The sequence below is a fragment of the Trachymyrmex cornetzi genome, unplaced genomic scaffold (assembly GCF_001594075.2).
Source record: "Trachymyrmex cornetzi isolate Tcor2-1 unplaced genomic scaffold, Tcor1.1 scaffold129, whole genome shotgun sequence".
NCBI lineage: Eukaryota > Metazoa > Arthropoda > Insecta > Hymenoptera > Formicidae > Trachymyrmex > Trachymyrmex cornetzi.
In genome coordinates, this window is record NW_017295861.1 from 1,841,953 (window position 1) to 1,859,565 (window position 17,613).

The following is a 17,613-nucleotide window of genomic DNA, read 5'->3' on the forward strand; positions in this document are numbered from 1 at the left end:
CACCAAGATCGACTCTAATCAAATGTAAGATTTCTCTTATTTGCGTTAAAGTTTTACTATTAGTAAATAAAGATGATAAACTTTTTTTCGAAATATATAAGCTACTCCAAACACATTTGATAATATATATCTCGCAATTAAACGTATGAATGTGTATATTTCTATGTATAACGCGATTGTATGAGAAAATTTTTGAGAGCGCACGGTAAAACTGTTATTTATATCGCATAAAAAGTAATTATTTTTTCAATCAAAATTGTTTTCGCGACCCGTAGGCTCTTATTGCGTGCTTTATATTTTTCGGTACTGACAAAACAAAATATAAAATTATTAAATTCTATTAATTACATTTCAGCCAGCGAATTACACGTCCGTTTTTAAATGTATCTCCTTTATTGAATTGTTAACGACATACGCGAAATTATTTTTGTTACGTGCAACGTAACTTCCGCGCGAGCGGATAACCGTTTGAAGAATTAACTGAAGAATAAATGCGCTTAATGTACATATTGTTATTTACATCTCTCGTCAGTATTTTCTTTCTGCAATAATTCTAAAATCCGTTCACCGCAACCCACACTTTGCCGTTCACGAATTATATTCATTTACGTGAAAGGTAGACAGTGTATTGTGGCGAAATAATTATAAGACGATTACGTCTACCAATAGCGGGGCGAGTCCTTCGTAATCGTGTCTACCTTCTCTTGTTCGTACCGCCCACGCTGAGGTGAGTTAATATCCAACTCGGAGCCACTATGTACCATGTATCGCCCACTTTGACCGTATGATAATCCTATTGCAACGGATACCGCATCTAACGTGTGCTTGAGATAATTAGATACGCTTCCTTTGATCCTCGTAAGAACAGCATACGCACCTACGCGCATAGCCGTACCGATTGCGTATCCACCATGGATTGATCGGTCAATATCCGAAACGTCACGTGGGAGTCACGTGTTACGATTAACATTCGAAAGTGCGATCTTGGAAAAAAGAAATTAGCGTAATATGCCAGAATCGCGCGTGTCCAGTGTCGCGTTTACTATTTCATACTTTTGCTTTGTCACGAGATAAATCTGTCGTTTGCAGTATTACACATATCGATGCTGTATTTCGCCGCTGTATCATGTAGCCGGTAAAAGCGCTCGCATTCAGAAATCGCAGAATACACAGAGATCAAATAACAAATGAATAACAGACAAGCAAAAAAAGAGGGCAGATGACGTTTTCAGTGCAGATTATTGATGAATTTGTAACTCCGCACGGACGCGTATGTACGTGCGTTCGATGGCGCAATCAAATAAAGAGCTGAACGATTAATCAATCAAACTGTTATTCGTTTACCCGCTTGAACTGGTCAGTGGAGCAAACGATTATCTGTTTGTCCATCTAATCAATGAAGCGATTATATGGCTGTTTTTTTATCCGTTAGAAGGTAACGAGAAATCTGAAATACCCCTACGCCAATATAACGGTCAAATTAAAGGAAAGGTATAATTATATAACATGTGCAATTTTATAATTTGATATTCTTCGCTATTATTTCATTCATTAAAATGATAATTTTTTTAAATAACTTCAATAATAACATTGCATGTTTGTATAATAAGTGTGGAATTTGCATTTCTAGAGATGGATATAAAATTTACATTGCACGGCAATTTGGAAAAATATAACTATTTTCCATTATAATTTATATTAAAAAAATTTCTTATCCTAAATATTAATCCGAATTAAAACATATTAAATTGCAATATTCAATCTTTTTCAATTGTTTTTAATTATATTCTCGATTACCTCTCGATTACTTTCAATTCACGTTTTTCTCTGTCAAAGTTATCGATGGTCTTTTATATTATATCTATCATTCGTTTAAAATCTCATTAGTGTACAGCTATTTCAATAAGGCGAACTTGACATTCGGTAATTACCACATTCTCCGACTGCTAGATTGTCTTGCGAATAATACCCGAATCTCAGTAACACTTGCAAACTTACACGGCTCTGTAATCTGATATCGCCAGCACTTTGGTGGTGAGTTGCCGTTAATTTCGCGAACTAATCGGTCCATCGTAGCCAGATGAACGTGTAAACGCGGTAGCCAATTCACAGTTAGAATGGCGGGCTCGTTCCACCGTCAAGGATGATGGAACGTCACGAAAGATAGTTGCAAGAGTATCGACTCCTAGTTTCCTTCATCACGAGATACGGTTCTCTCTTTCTCTCTCGCTTTCAGCATACTATTGCCGAACTCGACCACGTCGTAGTCTTTAATCGAGTTACCAAAGGATAGACGACGACGCGGTCGCGTTCAAAAGCATTATTAATTAAACGCGACACCGGCCCACTCACCTATGACCTCCATTCTCGCCTCGGCACTGACTGTATTAAAGCTCGGCCCCTCCCCGTTAACTTCGCACTTGTACATGCCGGTGGCATGAAGGTTTGCGTCCTGCAGCGTCACTATCTGATCATTCGAGCGAGATTTCTGAAACAGAAAGTGCAACCTCGTTTTACGACAAATCGTAAGGAATGATTGAAGAATTAACGGATGTTACTTAAATGAAAATTACATTAATCTATTTAAACACCCCATTCGACCTAGATAGCAAACGTTATTTATCACTTTCATATCCAAATGTATAGATGTCATTTTTGACATCAATGTGATGTCATTTTGACGTCAATATGACGACAAATAACGTCATTTTCTCTATAATAAGGACTTGATGTGTCTTATTAAAAATCTTTGCCTTTTTCACTTATCATATTTGACTGTGCAGAGCTATTTCTATAAGCGTGCCGAAGTTTTAATTGTAAATTGTTATGGAGAGTCGGAAATGTCAATTTAAAAATAATTCGAATGAAGATAAATTATATATTAAACGTCTTCTCGGTATGGCATACCTGATGGTTTTCTTTTTCCATGATTTTCCAGTACTTCTTCCATTGCTTATAACTTCTTTGTTACTAAAAATACGTACATTTGCTTGATATAATTATATTCTTTAATATCTGGTATTTTAATTAAAAATTTTTTTTACAGTATGTTCATTTTTATGAAAGTTATATAAGCAATCAAATTGAGTTGGAATGTCATTCCGTAGTGTTCTTCCAGTAATATGATTTAAGGATTAAAAATAAATTAAGTAAAAGAGCTGTGTGTTATATGAGTTACACTTAAGCGATGAGAAATATTTATTACATTTATATAATTTATGCAACAATTTATTTAGAAATTAAATTTTCCGTTATCAATTATTAAAGAGAAATATCAAAAGTTTCAAAATTTAATAAATAAAGATTATTAAAAATGAAAAGAAAGAAAGAAACATCTCAAATATGTCAAATATATCGGAAAAAATGGTGAAAGATGCATATTGCATCTGATTTGCACGGTGCATGCAATTTATTTTTAACGGCGGATCTGCCATTGCGGACTATTACTGGAATAAAATTATAAAAGTTTGAAAATATCGCAAATGAAGATAAACTCATTATATGAAAAGAAAAGAAGATATATTTTAAGATATGTCTATCAAGAGCGAAGTGGGGAAAGATGGACCTAACAGACTTTGCGATTCTTCCGAGCTATTTGACAGCGTTTAGTCAAGGTATAATAATTCGTGTCATTACTGTAAGGCGGAGCGGCGGGACATCGACTTTACGAGTCATTTCGTTTTTAGAGCAGTGAATCGTGCCGGAGTAGTTACGTTGTTACAAATGGCGGTCGCAGATCGCGCATGATTACGGAGTTATTTTCTTTTTGCAGACTTACGATCTGCGACTTTAAAAGACTCCAACGCTTGTTCGCTTTTTATTGTATTAAAATGATCATCTATTATACTCTGTTCAAACTTATGCGCCAGTTGAAAAAAAATTAATGGTAAATTAACTGGTTCGAATCTTTTACAAGTTGTATATCTAATTGTAAGAAATACCAATCTCTCTAAGAATAATTTTTTAATGTAATTTAATTAAATATTAATATGTAATTTTTAATGTAATTCAAAGCACTAATATAAAATTGACATTGATATTTTGAACAAAATTCTTTATAACGTGCTGGCAAGATGCAATTATATCAATTGTCGAAAAAAACTCTGTATTATGTCAAGCTCTTACGTGAGTAAAAATGACAAAGCGCAAATGGAATTATTCTTTTTTCTCGTTGATTTTCAAATGCAAAAATCTTCAAATAAAAAAAATAAGATAAAAAGAGTAAAAATGAAGCTTGCAGCGAATAAAGTAAAACTAGTGAATTCGATATTGGAACAATATCGATGTGTAAATATGAAGAAAAAAATCCGCTTTTTATTTTTAAATGAATTGCAAATATTCTTTTTCCCTTAGTTTTAGATGGATACAATCAATCTATTACGTAATTATAGTACAATAATTTAATTCAATTACAGCTCAAGAAAGTGAGCTGTTCCAAATTTTAAAATGCAATTTTGTCCATCTATCTAAAAGGCAAATATGGAAATTCAATTTTATATGGAACGATCCGGCTGGCACTTGGATCGTATATAAAGAAATATATATGCGCACTTAAACGAGCGAGCAAATATACGTGCTTATTCCATTTATAACGGCATGTGTATATATATATATATATTTTATATAAGAGAAGCGAGTCTTTGGATGTTCACGAAGCGGAAAATTGGAACACTTCTTTGCTATTCGAGTTTATGGAAAATACACTACAGATATGTTCACTATGACAACTTCCCAGTTTCGTAACAGGACTAAAAGCTTTCAAACTGATGTTCAAACTAACGAATCAGATTTTCCTGAGACAGATTTACTTACTCAATAATTGCATAAATTGTAACAGTTTTCATATTATATTTTTAATAACGTGACCCAATAAAATTAATAAAATAATCCAAAAATGGATTGACTAAAACTCGACTAGAATAATCTTGTTTACGGACTGAATACAAAAATAAAATTTTCCTATTAAGAAATTTGAACTATTAAGAAATTAGAACTTATTTGTTAGAAAGATCTAAAATTATTATTATGGTCTTTTCATGATTATTTATATCCAATATATATATATCCAATTCTAATTTTAGTTTTTCGACCTAATTTTATTTTAAATCCTAATAATTATTATACAATAAATATTTCAAAAAAACGATTAAAATGGATTCACTTAAAGCAAAATTACACGTATCATAAAATGCTCTTCTAATAGAGTGAGATTTTAATATAAAAAAATTTTTCTTTTCAACTAACTAGTAATTTTAAAAATAGTTACGTAGAAAATGGGACATGCGATATGTGTACGTGCGCTGATTCATTGTTGCAGCAATCGTCTATTTGTCGATAAATTATCAAAAGGCTTATCCTGAAATACCTAACACGAGCGATCGTAGAATTATATTGGATCGGATGAAAGAAAAATGTACGTTGTAGAGAAACGGTGAGAAAGATAAACGCCGTTACCGATAGAAAGGCATCGTGCTGTGGTACCCAGATGCGGGAGAAATCCGCGGTATCCGAAAACTTTTCAGGAAATACCTTTCGTGGGTGCGATAAAACTTCGCAACCGTGAGGAAGTAAGTAAGCAATGTCTCTTTCGAAGATCTACCAAACACCTTCAAAGATAGTGAAAGTGTTAAAGACGCTATAAATTTAAGAGAGTGATAAGTAGGACGATGTAAATGAAAACTTGTCTAGAAAATTATATCGCGAGTTTTATGTAATAACGCCTTACGTTTCCTTAATTATGTATAATTAGAGTTGGGAACTTTATAAAAATTATGCGTTACTATTACGGTTACTAATTTTTTCTAAAAAGTAACTTGTTACTATTACTCGTTAGTTTCTTTAAAAAGTAACCCGTTACCGTTACAGTTACTTTTAGAAAGTGAGGATTCGTTACTTTTTTAATGAAATGTTAACGTAAGATATTATATATTATTCAAAAATTAATTATTTATAATTAAAAAAAACATTATTTAATAATTAATATTAATTGTAAAAATTGATATTAAAACATTAAATTTTTAATTAATCTTATAGCAAACTTTCATTAAACTCGTATCTAATAAATCTCTTCGATAATTTCTTATATTAATATTTTTATTTTTTAATATATATACTTTAAGAAATTAGATTCTAATTTATAAACGCAGAGTCTATTAAAAATTTTTATGAAACATCGTTTTTAAACATTAATATAGCAATTAAGAGTGTATTCATCACTAAATATTTATAGTTTACATTATTTATATACTATAGATTTTCAATATCGACAGTAACTACCAGAAAGCAGCCTAAAATATAAAGTACAAAACATTTTCCGATATTTAAATTTCTCTCATAAGATATTTCTAACCAATTAAAAATAATGCGATCTATAATTGAATAGTTATAAAAATAAGAAGGGATTAAAATAACGATAAGGCTGAACTTACCGTTACTGTAAAAATATAACGACGTTACCATTATCGTTACAGAGAAAAGAAACAATCGTTACCGGCGTAACGAACGGTAACGGCGTTATAAGTAACACGTTACTTTCCAACTTTATACGAGTAATATGTCGTACAGTGCGCGATTCTTTAAAACTAATTTGTTAACTAGAAATAGAAATGGATTAATATGTTTCAGCGCACACGGTAATATTTTAGAATAAATTCTCGTTGGACTCTATAGCAAATATATTATTAGGAATTAAATATACTTTTAAACTTTGTACTTCCTCTCAATAACTAACTTTAACTCAACGTGTGAGTTTCAAATTATATTTTTCTTCGCTAGTTAAATGTTGAAAAGTGTAGAGACACTCTTGTAACGTTTGTCACAATTTTATTCGCATTACGTGTTCTTACTAACGATGACAATGACGAAGAGAAGTCTTACAAACGAAGTATACTATGTATCTACTTGGCGATCTTTACGAGAAAATTCAGACGAATCGAAGTAGGATCGAAAAGTCGGACGACCGAACATAAGGGAAAAGGTCGAGTAATACGCTCCTTCGTATGTCCGGGAGAATTTTATTACCAGCAGTAACACGTCCAGAGATTTTTCCAGCAATGGAGAAGTACAAACGCGAGTTCCACAAGGAAACGGAAACGCGAGGAAGGAAGGCGCGCCAACCGCGCGATCACGTGGAGGAAGTCACGAAGTATAAACGACATGGTTCCTGCGCGGCAACGTTGACGTTTATCTCGTAGTAAAGGCGCTGTCGGACATAGAGTTCTTACGCCGACAAATCAATTTACGTCCCTCGAGAAAAGTTTCGCGAAAACAAGAGGGAAAATGACGGCGGGCGGCAGAAACCGTGAGAATCGTATTACCGCCGACAATATTTCCCACCGGCGGCAATTCGTTCTTCAAACGTTTTGCTTCTGTTCTGAAATGATAAACTAAAAGGTCAAGGTAGGCACGAATTTGTATCAAGAATATCATTCGAAAAACCAGTTCTAGTTCAGATCAGTTATATCGACTCTTAATTTCTAATTCTGATCAATTCTATCTTTTGATTTCTCTGAAGAAGAAGTTATAAAAAGAATTGTGATGCAAAAGAGTTTAATATAATGAATTTTGTAATTCTTATTTTTCCTCATATATATTGAAGAAAAATTATAATTGCAAAGAATAATCGTTAACTCGGTTCATATTAATTAACCGAGATGATTGATTAACGACCTGCAAATATTTCAATAATAGCAGATTTCTACAAGTAAAACCAGTATTCGAGCTTGGTTAAAAGAAACTCCATAAACTAGAGGTTTACTGAACCGAGTCGAAAAAGCAGTCGACAGCGAAGAGAGAAACGCACGATAACTTCCTCAAAGCATCCGAGATTGTTTGTTGGCATCACTACGGAAGTTCTGTGCAAGAACTTGAACGAAGGGGAGTCAGATGGATAGATGGAGAAATAGATAAATAAATAGATGAAGAGGGAGGAAGAGAGAGAGAGAGAGAGAGAGGGAGAGAGAAGGATTAAGAAAGATAGGAAGTTTATCTAGAATGTAGGTACGCGCTTCTAGCACATCGCGAAAGATCCAGCTGTTGATTCGTTTTCGATGAAATTTCAGACTCGAGTTGGCAGGTAATTTCAAAGCCGCGTGTTACTTCTCCCTCTCCCCCCCCCCCCCCCCCCTCTTTCTCTCTCTCTCTCGTCCTATTCTCTTTCTTTCTTGCTTTATATCCATGTGCCTTCCATTCTCAGCTACGTTCCTGCGTAGCTCAACTTTTTCATCATTTTTCCCAAGCACCTCGGAATCTCTCGTTTTTACGGCGAATTAGCGAGCGCCATTCAAGCCGGATGCATCCGTGCTCGATGAAGGTAAACGCGATTACGCGAACGGGTGAGGTGAAAACAATTTTTACATTAGTTGCCCTTTCACGCGTCTGAAAATCTAGAAAAATTCCAGAACTGCCCCAAGCTACGAGATTCGTTAATACTACTTTATTATCCGCATTATTCGTTAAGGGAATATTAGGATAGAATATGCATGAAATGATGATTGCGAGATGAGAAAAAGTATATTAGCTCAAGTTCTCGGTTGAATCATTTTTTACGAATTGGCAATAATTACAACGAAAAAGAAAATGCAGCATCTCTACTGTAATATCAAAGAAAATACAGACGAGGTTTTTAACGACATAATGTTACAGCGATTTATCGGAACTTAATTGTTATATGAAGCTTCTCATGCAATCATAATAATTTTAACTTAATGACAAAAGAAAAACGGTCAAAACGATCACAATTCATATCCGATAAACGGTTTATCGTATATCATCTTGTTTTTCTTCCATAAATTCCTCTCTATATAAACTTCGGAGAAAAACAGGGTATTTTTCGTCTATAAATCATAATCAGAATATACTACGATGTCCACTCAATATATAATATCCACTCAATACACGATAGTACTATTTTATAAGCAATCTCTTAATCTTTATTTTGGAATTTATCGAAGATATTTGATATAAACGCTATTTTATTTTTTGCATTTAAAAGATTTGCACTAGAATATACATGCTGCCATTGTGACCTGCTTCATTTCTTGAGGCAGAATAATTCGATTTCCAATCGAAGAAACGCATGCTAAAACCGCGGAAATTAATTCTAACCAAAGAGCGAATATTAATTCGTAATACAACTGGGGATAAATTGATAATTTACCAACTTTGGAAAATATATTTCGTAATTCAATAATAAATTAAAAGAAATTTATTAAAGATATGAGAAAAATTACAAGCAGATTTATAAAAATTATGTGGATGGAAACCACGGAAAGAGATATTTATAATAAAGGATAACGGAAGGATACTTTAGAGCTTCTTTTGTTCGCTCTGCGCTTAACGATGTCATATCCTGTTAAATTTGCGTGGTTCCTCACACTTTAATACACGCCAGAAATCAGGCACGACAGCGACGGCGGGTAGACACGATCGCTTTTGTCCACGAAGAGTTTTCTCCGCTGATATCGGGGAACTATTGGACCGAGCCAGATTAATAGTCCGCTATCCAATACAGAAGGTTCGAAAGATCGGCGGCTGGGCGGGAAAAGGGGATGAACCGATTCGACTCACGTAATGCTCGTTACACGTCGGACGATATTAACGAGCGCCTAGGAGGGCGGAACTTTCGTGCCATCGAAAACGTGAATCGGAAGCGGACGCACCATCTCGAGAATCGAGACGATCCTTCGCAGCGTCGCGGAGACGTTGGATCTTACATAATTTACAAATACGATGTGATGCTTTACGATCTTATCGGCTGATTTTTCGATGAAAACCTGGACCTGTGCTACACCCCGCACGAATTCACATCTTGGCACTGTACGAAATACGGCGGAACTGCGCGTATCTTTTGGTTCCTGCATCTCTTTAGTTTTAATATTATCTTTTTAATTAATCTTCATATTAAAAATTTACTATTTGAAATTGATCGTGAAGTAACGTCTTTATTTGTTTATACTGTTCTTCTATTTATACTATTCTTATTACGAATAAAGAATTGTTTTTTAATCCTTTAGGGACGGCATCGTCTTGTTATTAAAAAATTATTTTTTTATTAATTTTGCTAAAAATACGTACATTTTCATCTTCGGTATTTTTATCCTTAATTAATCTGTATTGATCCCGAATATATTTTTAATTTATCTTGATTAATTTTAAAAAAAGAACGTGGAAAATATTCAATACTTATCCCTAGAGATTTAAAGAATTTTTAGGTGAAAACTGGCTTGCTATGTCAACCGTTTTAATTTTACGTATTGGCAATTAAATCTTAAATTATATTTCCATTGTCTCGTAAGGCACAGCACGTTTACGACAGTCAACGGACTTCTGTTATATCTTGTTACGTTTCGTAACTCTTCGTTATATTTTTTTTTTGTCATTAGTAGTTTCCCTGCTGTGGAATTTAAAAGAAAAGTACACGCGTATTTCCAGAACAGTTCTCGTCGTTCCTCGTTTTTCTTTGCCTTGCGCATTTCCGCATTCCCATTACGATGGTCTTTTTTATCATGGCGCATAATACCACGATCGCGTATAACACCACTCTCCATAACTAAGCCCATCTACAACACGATGGGTAGTCGAGCTTTATTTTTATTATAGCTTTGAGTGTGACGTTTTATTATTGCGCGACTTTGTTCATACATATACATGCGGTACCGCTGAACACGCGTCGCGAGCGCAACCTCTCGCGACCCAGAATAAATTGAAATATTTTACACGAATCTCTCACATACATGTGGTTACATGTGGTTACATGTGGTTTCTAGTCCGATCTGACGCTTCTCCTTTCGTGATGTCCACGTTTTCTCACCCCGTATCGTGAGCGGTGCAGTTTCACTTTAGTCCTTTCTCGGAGAGCGACGATACGATTCCTTCACGGTCGAACGAGCAATTCCCTGTAAACTCAGTTACCTCCGACAATTCAATACGCCATGTTAACGTACGTGGCGTACGGTTGAGCTTCTCCTATCGGTGTAAATGTCGTCAAACGATTTTTCAATTACCAGATACCGTCTGATAATCGTACGATGCTCATTGAAAAGTCTTTCTGACTTTTCAGTCAGACTGAGAGATTTAATACTAGCCAAATGAGAACAATGTATGTTCATGATTATAGATTAAAAATATAGGTAAACCAAAAAATAGCTTTAAAAATTTGGAATACTGTTAATATTGAAATATTATTAATAATATTTATTGTTGTTGAAACCACAGGTATTTGAAAAGTAATAAATGATAAAATCCCTCTTTTTGCAGTTTATTTAAAAATTAATAACAAATTTCTTTAACGTGAAAGATGGCTCAGACTTCATTCAAAAATACTTTCGCGCGTCGTTAAAATCAAAGGAAAGAAAATTCTGGTTTTCATAATTTGGAAAATTTTGTAATACTTAAAATATTAAAAAGGGTACACTCGACGTACTCAACCACAAAGCGTACTACGTCAAAGCGAGTATGTAGTCGTAAAGGTAATTGCGTTTTACAGCTTGTCCTGTTGCGCGCAACACAAAAGGATCTCGACTATAGATATTAAAATGTAAGACAAGAAAACGGAGAGAGAGAGAAAGGGAGAAAAAGAGAGAGAGAGGAAGTTTATGCAGTTATCCATCTTATTTTTTATCTTGCTTCATATAAAGTGTTGACACTAAACATGGACGAACTTGATGGAAAGAAAAATTGCAATATTATAAGATCAAGAAAATTACAGTAAAACAGGATCTTTCATGCTTAAAAAGAATTGCTTATAAATGCAAATTGGTAAATGATGATTTTCAAAAAATTCTGTACATTTTTTTAATGCTTTTTCTATATTGAATAAGATTGAGCGAACATCAAAGATTTTGATTCATACATATTTACGAAGTATTCTACTTGCTAAAATTTCTTTGTTATCTTTCAGATTCATGAATTATGTGAGAAATCCTTTTCCATATATTATGTACAAAGTAAAGCGGTTTTCATATGTATGAGTGTGTATCGATTATATAAATTGCTGCATACAAAATCGCATTATGTGATAATGTCTTAAACATTACTGTTTCATATTATCGGTAAAGATTGAAGGGATTGAAGCTGAACGATGGTTATAGCCTCTGTCAAACATAGTTAGTCAAAAAAGAAATCGATAGATATGAATTTTGCAGCAACTCGATTTTCTCGTTTCATGGACATGTAATCACATCAGCCGATCACCGATATCGCGTGTCCATTAAAACCCGTCCTTTTTCAATGAACGTATCGCGACCTATATCCATCGCGTCACGACAGCGCGGGGATGCATCGCCTTCATGCAATCTCTTTTCGCAAAGATCTCTGAATTCAGCCTCATCTACTCCGTAATATAAAGAGTAGATTGGCGCCGCTAAATCTTTGTGGAAAGCCGTAAAACTTGAGCGCTCCCGCGTACGTTGTTGAGCACAATGGCGGTCTATGATATACGATGCACATTCCCTTGCACACGTATATACGGAACCACACCGGGTTCTGATAGTAGGTATACCTAGGTCCATTTTTTGCCAAGTCTATATAAAACAGGACAAAAGATTGATAAACATATGATGGGACTTTTGGTGGTTTTTGTTTAAATTATCTCCTACATGATTGTGCATGACGTCGATTGTAATAGAAAGATAAAGAAAGAGAGAAAGGGAATTAATAATTATTTTTAATATTATCTCAAAAAGAAAATATAAAATCTCAACTTATATAAAAAATTATTATTATATTGTATTATATCAAATATATTATATATCTTTATAAAAATACTTTATAAATTCTCTTTCTTTCTTTAAAAAATATATATGTAGAAATAATAAAAATAAGCATCTTATTCCTGACAATTTTAGAATTAATAAAAAAAATGTTTCAACAACGGAATAATTTTACATTGTACGTCGTCAAAGTTTACGAAAACGTAGACTCCGATTCTTAATCTCCGATTCTTTGTGGATTATACGGCAAACAATATTTTTCTTTGACGAACAAATGTTTTTATTGCTGGCGACAAAGCAGCTGGTAAAGCTTGCGCGTTAAACTCCTTCTCGGGAAGACCGTTTTCGTTTATCGAGCGACGAGACAAATATTTTTGAAACGAAGTTTGCTCATCGTTCGCGGTTTCGTTTGCGAGAGAACCGATAGTTTTCCCGCCGCTCCGATTTCTATAACCTGCGTTAGAGCAAATCTTTCGTTTCCTTCTCTCACTACGTATGCTCGAGCGAATTGAAGATTTTTCCATGAAATTGGTATCGTAGATCAGGTCGAAAGCTCCACTTTGTTTGACCCGCAGGCTCTCCAACCTGTTACCCGGCATCCCGGATATATCGACGTTTAAGACATATCTGCAGGAGGTCGCCTTCGAAAAATTTATCGGGTACTCGCGATAGATTTCGAGATTTGTCTCAAAATTCATCGTCCATGACGTATAGCCGCGATGTGGCGGTCTTCAATTCGATTTATTTGCCTGCGTCTGCCAACGAATTCGAGTTTTATTGAATGATTTATCGAAACAGACGTGAACGTAAATCTAGGTTTAAACTAATCCATTGCTGTTAAAATATTTCGCATTTTGGGGATTACATATATTCTTTATCTACAACTATATATATGCGTTTGCTTTCATGCACCATTGTCACATTTGCCAATATCTCAATTCCGTATTTACATATATAAAAACTAATACACAAAGACATATAATTTAACAGTTATTCTATAAGTGAAGTGCTCTTTATTAAAAAAATATTATATTCGATAAAATATTCAATAGAAATTGAGAAACAATAACGCTGAATTACAATGGGAGGACATGAGAGGGCATCTTACTCACGTCAACTTTAACACCATTGACGTCATAGACGTGGGGATTTTTATCTCGGAGTACGTATTTGTAGAATACCTCGTGGTCCTTGTACCATGTAATACCATAGAGATGGTCTCTCTCCCGATCATATCTGAAACAGGAGATCGAGCGGGACATATTATTAAATGTATTCCGCAACTGTTTGCTGAATTAGTAAAGACACCTGAGACACCGGTCCTGCGGACAATTCTCAAATATCCCTTACTACGATATTCTCAATGTACGGAGATGCTGCATTTCGCGCTTTGTTTATAGATATACCTAATATATATACTACGCGCCATGTGTATAGATATAACATATATATATACTACACAGTTAGGAAATTTGTGTTAAATTTAACACAAATGTTTTCACAGTTTATTCACATTTTTGTATTAATTTAACATAAGAGAAATATGTTAGAAAGTAACACAGATATTATGTAAAAAAAAAAAATTAACACGAGAAATGTAGCACTAAAATGTGACACAATTTTTAAACAAATTGTGGAAGCATTTTTTCAAGTTAAAATTAACATTTACGATATATTAAATTAATACGTATTTTATTCATTTACTTTTTAGAATTTACATTTTAAAATATATTATTTTAATATTACTGTTTACTTACTCATAAATTGTGTATTCAAAAGCAATACACAGTAAAAATCATTTTATATTCGTGTTAAAATTGGTCCACTCTGATATTAGGAAATGTTGAATATCTCAATTAAACACAAAATATTCAAGTAACAAAATCAAATTATGTCAAATTAACGCTATATATTAACAAATCAACACAAAATTTAACAAGGATTTAAGTGGATTGATTTTAACACGAATATAAAGTGATTTTTACTGTGTATTGCTTTTGAATACATGACAAATATTAATTTACAATATACTCATAACGTAAATTAATTAAACACAAATATTAAAGTTCCTGCATAACACACTCTCTAGTTATTAATTTATTAATTCTCAACAGAGAAATGTGTTTGACAAATCTACTTTGGAAAATCTATTTTATTCGTATGTCAAATAAGTAACTTCTACTAAAATTGAGCATTCATATATAAATATATTAAAATAGATTGTGTAATAAATTATTGGTTAGATGACCTGCCGCGACCTTTCGAACATTTATGTAAGTGATTATAAATCAATATCTAATCAGACGATATATCCATACAATTTTATTTTAAGAATTTAAATCAACTTATTTTTGTTATTTTGCTCGCCTCAAATTTTTCCGTGAAAAATACGTTTCATTGTATATAGATATAAAGTAATTTTTCATACGATAAATTGTTCATAAGATTTAAAAATGTAAAAATAAAAAAACCCGTTTTAAGTTTTTAAGCAGTCAGTATTTTTTGCTTTTGAAAGTTAAAACGTCGAATATACGTGAGAAACGTAGCAATTAAGTTTTTATACAACAGTTAAATTTTTAATCAAATCGAAGAACTGTTTGCCAATCGATTTGGCAAACAGTTACAAAAAGTTTATCGCAAGAGTTTTACTGTCAAATGAAATGTAATTTTTTTTAATAATTCAGTTTTATTAACACGCGCCGACACATCCGTTATCCAGAACCTTCATCGTAGATTGGCGGTGTGGTACTGAGCGCTAATAGTATGGATACCTGCACGAGCCAACCAATGCGCCTACTCGGCTACTGAAAGGCGCCCCATCCTATTCACAGGCCGCTTTTATCGTGGACGCAATTTACGTATCCACGGGCTAATCGGTTCTGCGGTTCATTCGGTACAATAGAGACGAGTCGTGGAAACGAGCGAATACTGACGAGCTGGGAATAAAAGTGAAATGAACGCGCGCTCCATTCGTGTGCTGGCTTCAGATCGTATCCTTAATTGGTCCTCGTTCGATTATTTCTATCGTCGAATCGCGCTATTAATTGAAACAGTCCTTTCTCGCTTTTGGAAGTAACACGAACGAAACGCTATCCCTGAACCTCGAGTCTTTAACGTGCTGCTTATTGCCGTACGATTAACGGATCCCCATTGAGCGTTTAGAGCTTGGGACATCTGTGGCCCGTTCGATATCTCTTTATTAAATTTTAATAGCTTTGCGGAAGCAATTTACATAGACGTTACATATTCACATTTGCGGTGAGCAATGCATTAACATTTCGAAATTCACTAATTCCGTGTGATAAAATATTAATCGTATGATTGCGCCTTATGCCGTATGGTATAATAACTTAAACTGACACATGGGAGAGCGTATTGCTCAATCGTACAATTTTAGTGACGTCGCAGTGCTTCTACACTCTAAAAAATATCGATGTGGATTTAAAATCCATGGTGTTAAATCCACATCATGTTGATATTAACACAGCATGGTGTTAAATCCACATCAATATTTTTTAGAGTGCATACATCCACTAAATTTCCAAGAGAATACAAATATAGTTTTTCGGTAGGTGACTGTAACGATGGATCACAGATGTCATAAAATACTATATTGAGAGAGAGAGAGAGAGAGAGGGAGAGAGGAAGAAAGAGTCGTTTGAAAAATCGCTCGCATCAGAAGCTTTTTACGATCGTCCGAAACAGACAGGTCCTAAAGGCATCGACCATAAATGCGATTTTTCCGAACTCGCGAAACGTAGCTCGTATGTTGTTTTAACGTGATTACGTTCGGCAGGAAGGATCGAAGAGAGACTGTTCGCGTGACAAGACTCGAATGTAGGGCGAGTACTATTGCAATAATTGATCGATATCCGTGATCAGAGCACAGTCGCGGTAGTCCGTCATTTTGCTAATCGCAGATTACCCTTGATGTATTCGAACGGCAAATCGAAAACATCAGTTGCCTGTATCGTGATTTTTGTCAAATAACGTGTATCGAATGGCATATAACGGATAATTCTCTCTTATTGTGTAACATTTATTTAATAATACGCAAAACAGAATTTTTAATGTTTGAATCGCAGCTTAGACCATAGTATTCTTATGTATTTTGACGCTCCGAAAAATCCGATGTCCAAATTGCTTCACATCACAATTTTTTTATTTATTGTGAATAGTTCAATTTTTCAGTATTTTTTAGAGCCATTTATAGCCTGGTTTTTAATATGCAAGCTGAGATATAAAAAAAGAGAAAATAAGTTTTTAACGATGATAATATGCAAGCTTAAAATTAATATGCAAGTTGGTTGACTAAAAATACTTGAAAATCGCGCTATTTATAATTTTAAAAAATTGTAATATGATGGAGTAATTTGGACATTGGTTTCAAAGCGCCAAAACACATAAGAATACCGTGGTTTGATATCTGGAACAAAAAATTTTTTGTATGCCTGTGTAATCGTTATACGCTGCGTTTGCATGTTCGTAGTAATCGATAATCCTTCACAAGAGAGTATATGTACATGTATTCCACGTTGATCTTTAGATACATTACACTTAAGAAATTATTAAAAGTTATAAAAGACGAAATTCGTTATCGATATCTATAATTAACTACGAAGAGTAAGCAAGCTACCCATTCCTTTTGCTCGAATAACAAAGTAGTCGCGTATCCAAGTAACAAATTCATCTTCATATCTATGTTCATTCGCAATTAAATTCCATCTTTGATATTATGTTCAGAACGATTGATCCGGTCGGAAGAGGTACCTTATTCGACGATCGCGCATTTGTCGTTTTCGCTATAATCGCCCTTCTAGATAGCCTTCCCCACCGTTCCATCTCGTTAAATTGCATTTCAATGGAGTTTCTCGGTCATGCTCCGATAAACCTTTTGAGCGGT

General features: G+C 34.0%; 1 protein-coding gene across 1 annotated transcript in view; it reads right to left on the bottom strand.

Annotated features, from left to right (window-relative positions):
- Positions 1-17,613, bottom strand: part of LOC108770571 (cell adhesion molecule 2) — a 92,767-nt gene that overhangs the window by 22,798 nt on the left and 52,356 nt on the right. The window contains exons 4-5 of the mRNA XM_018522213.1: positions 13,823-13,946; positions 2,353-2,488 (exon numbers count right to left, since the gene is read on the bottom strand). Coding sequence (XP_018377715.1) covers positions 2,353-2,488; positions 13,823-13,946 — 260 coding nt within the window. The remainder of the gene's footprint in view (positions 1-2,352; positions 2,489-13,822; positions 13,947-17,613) is intronic.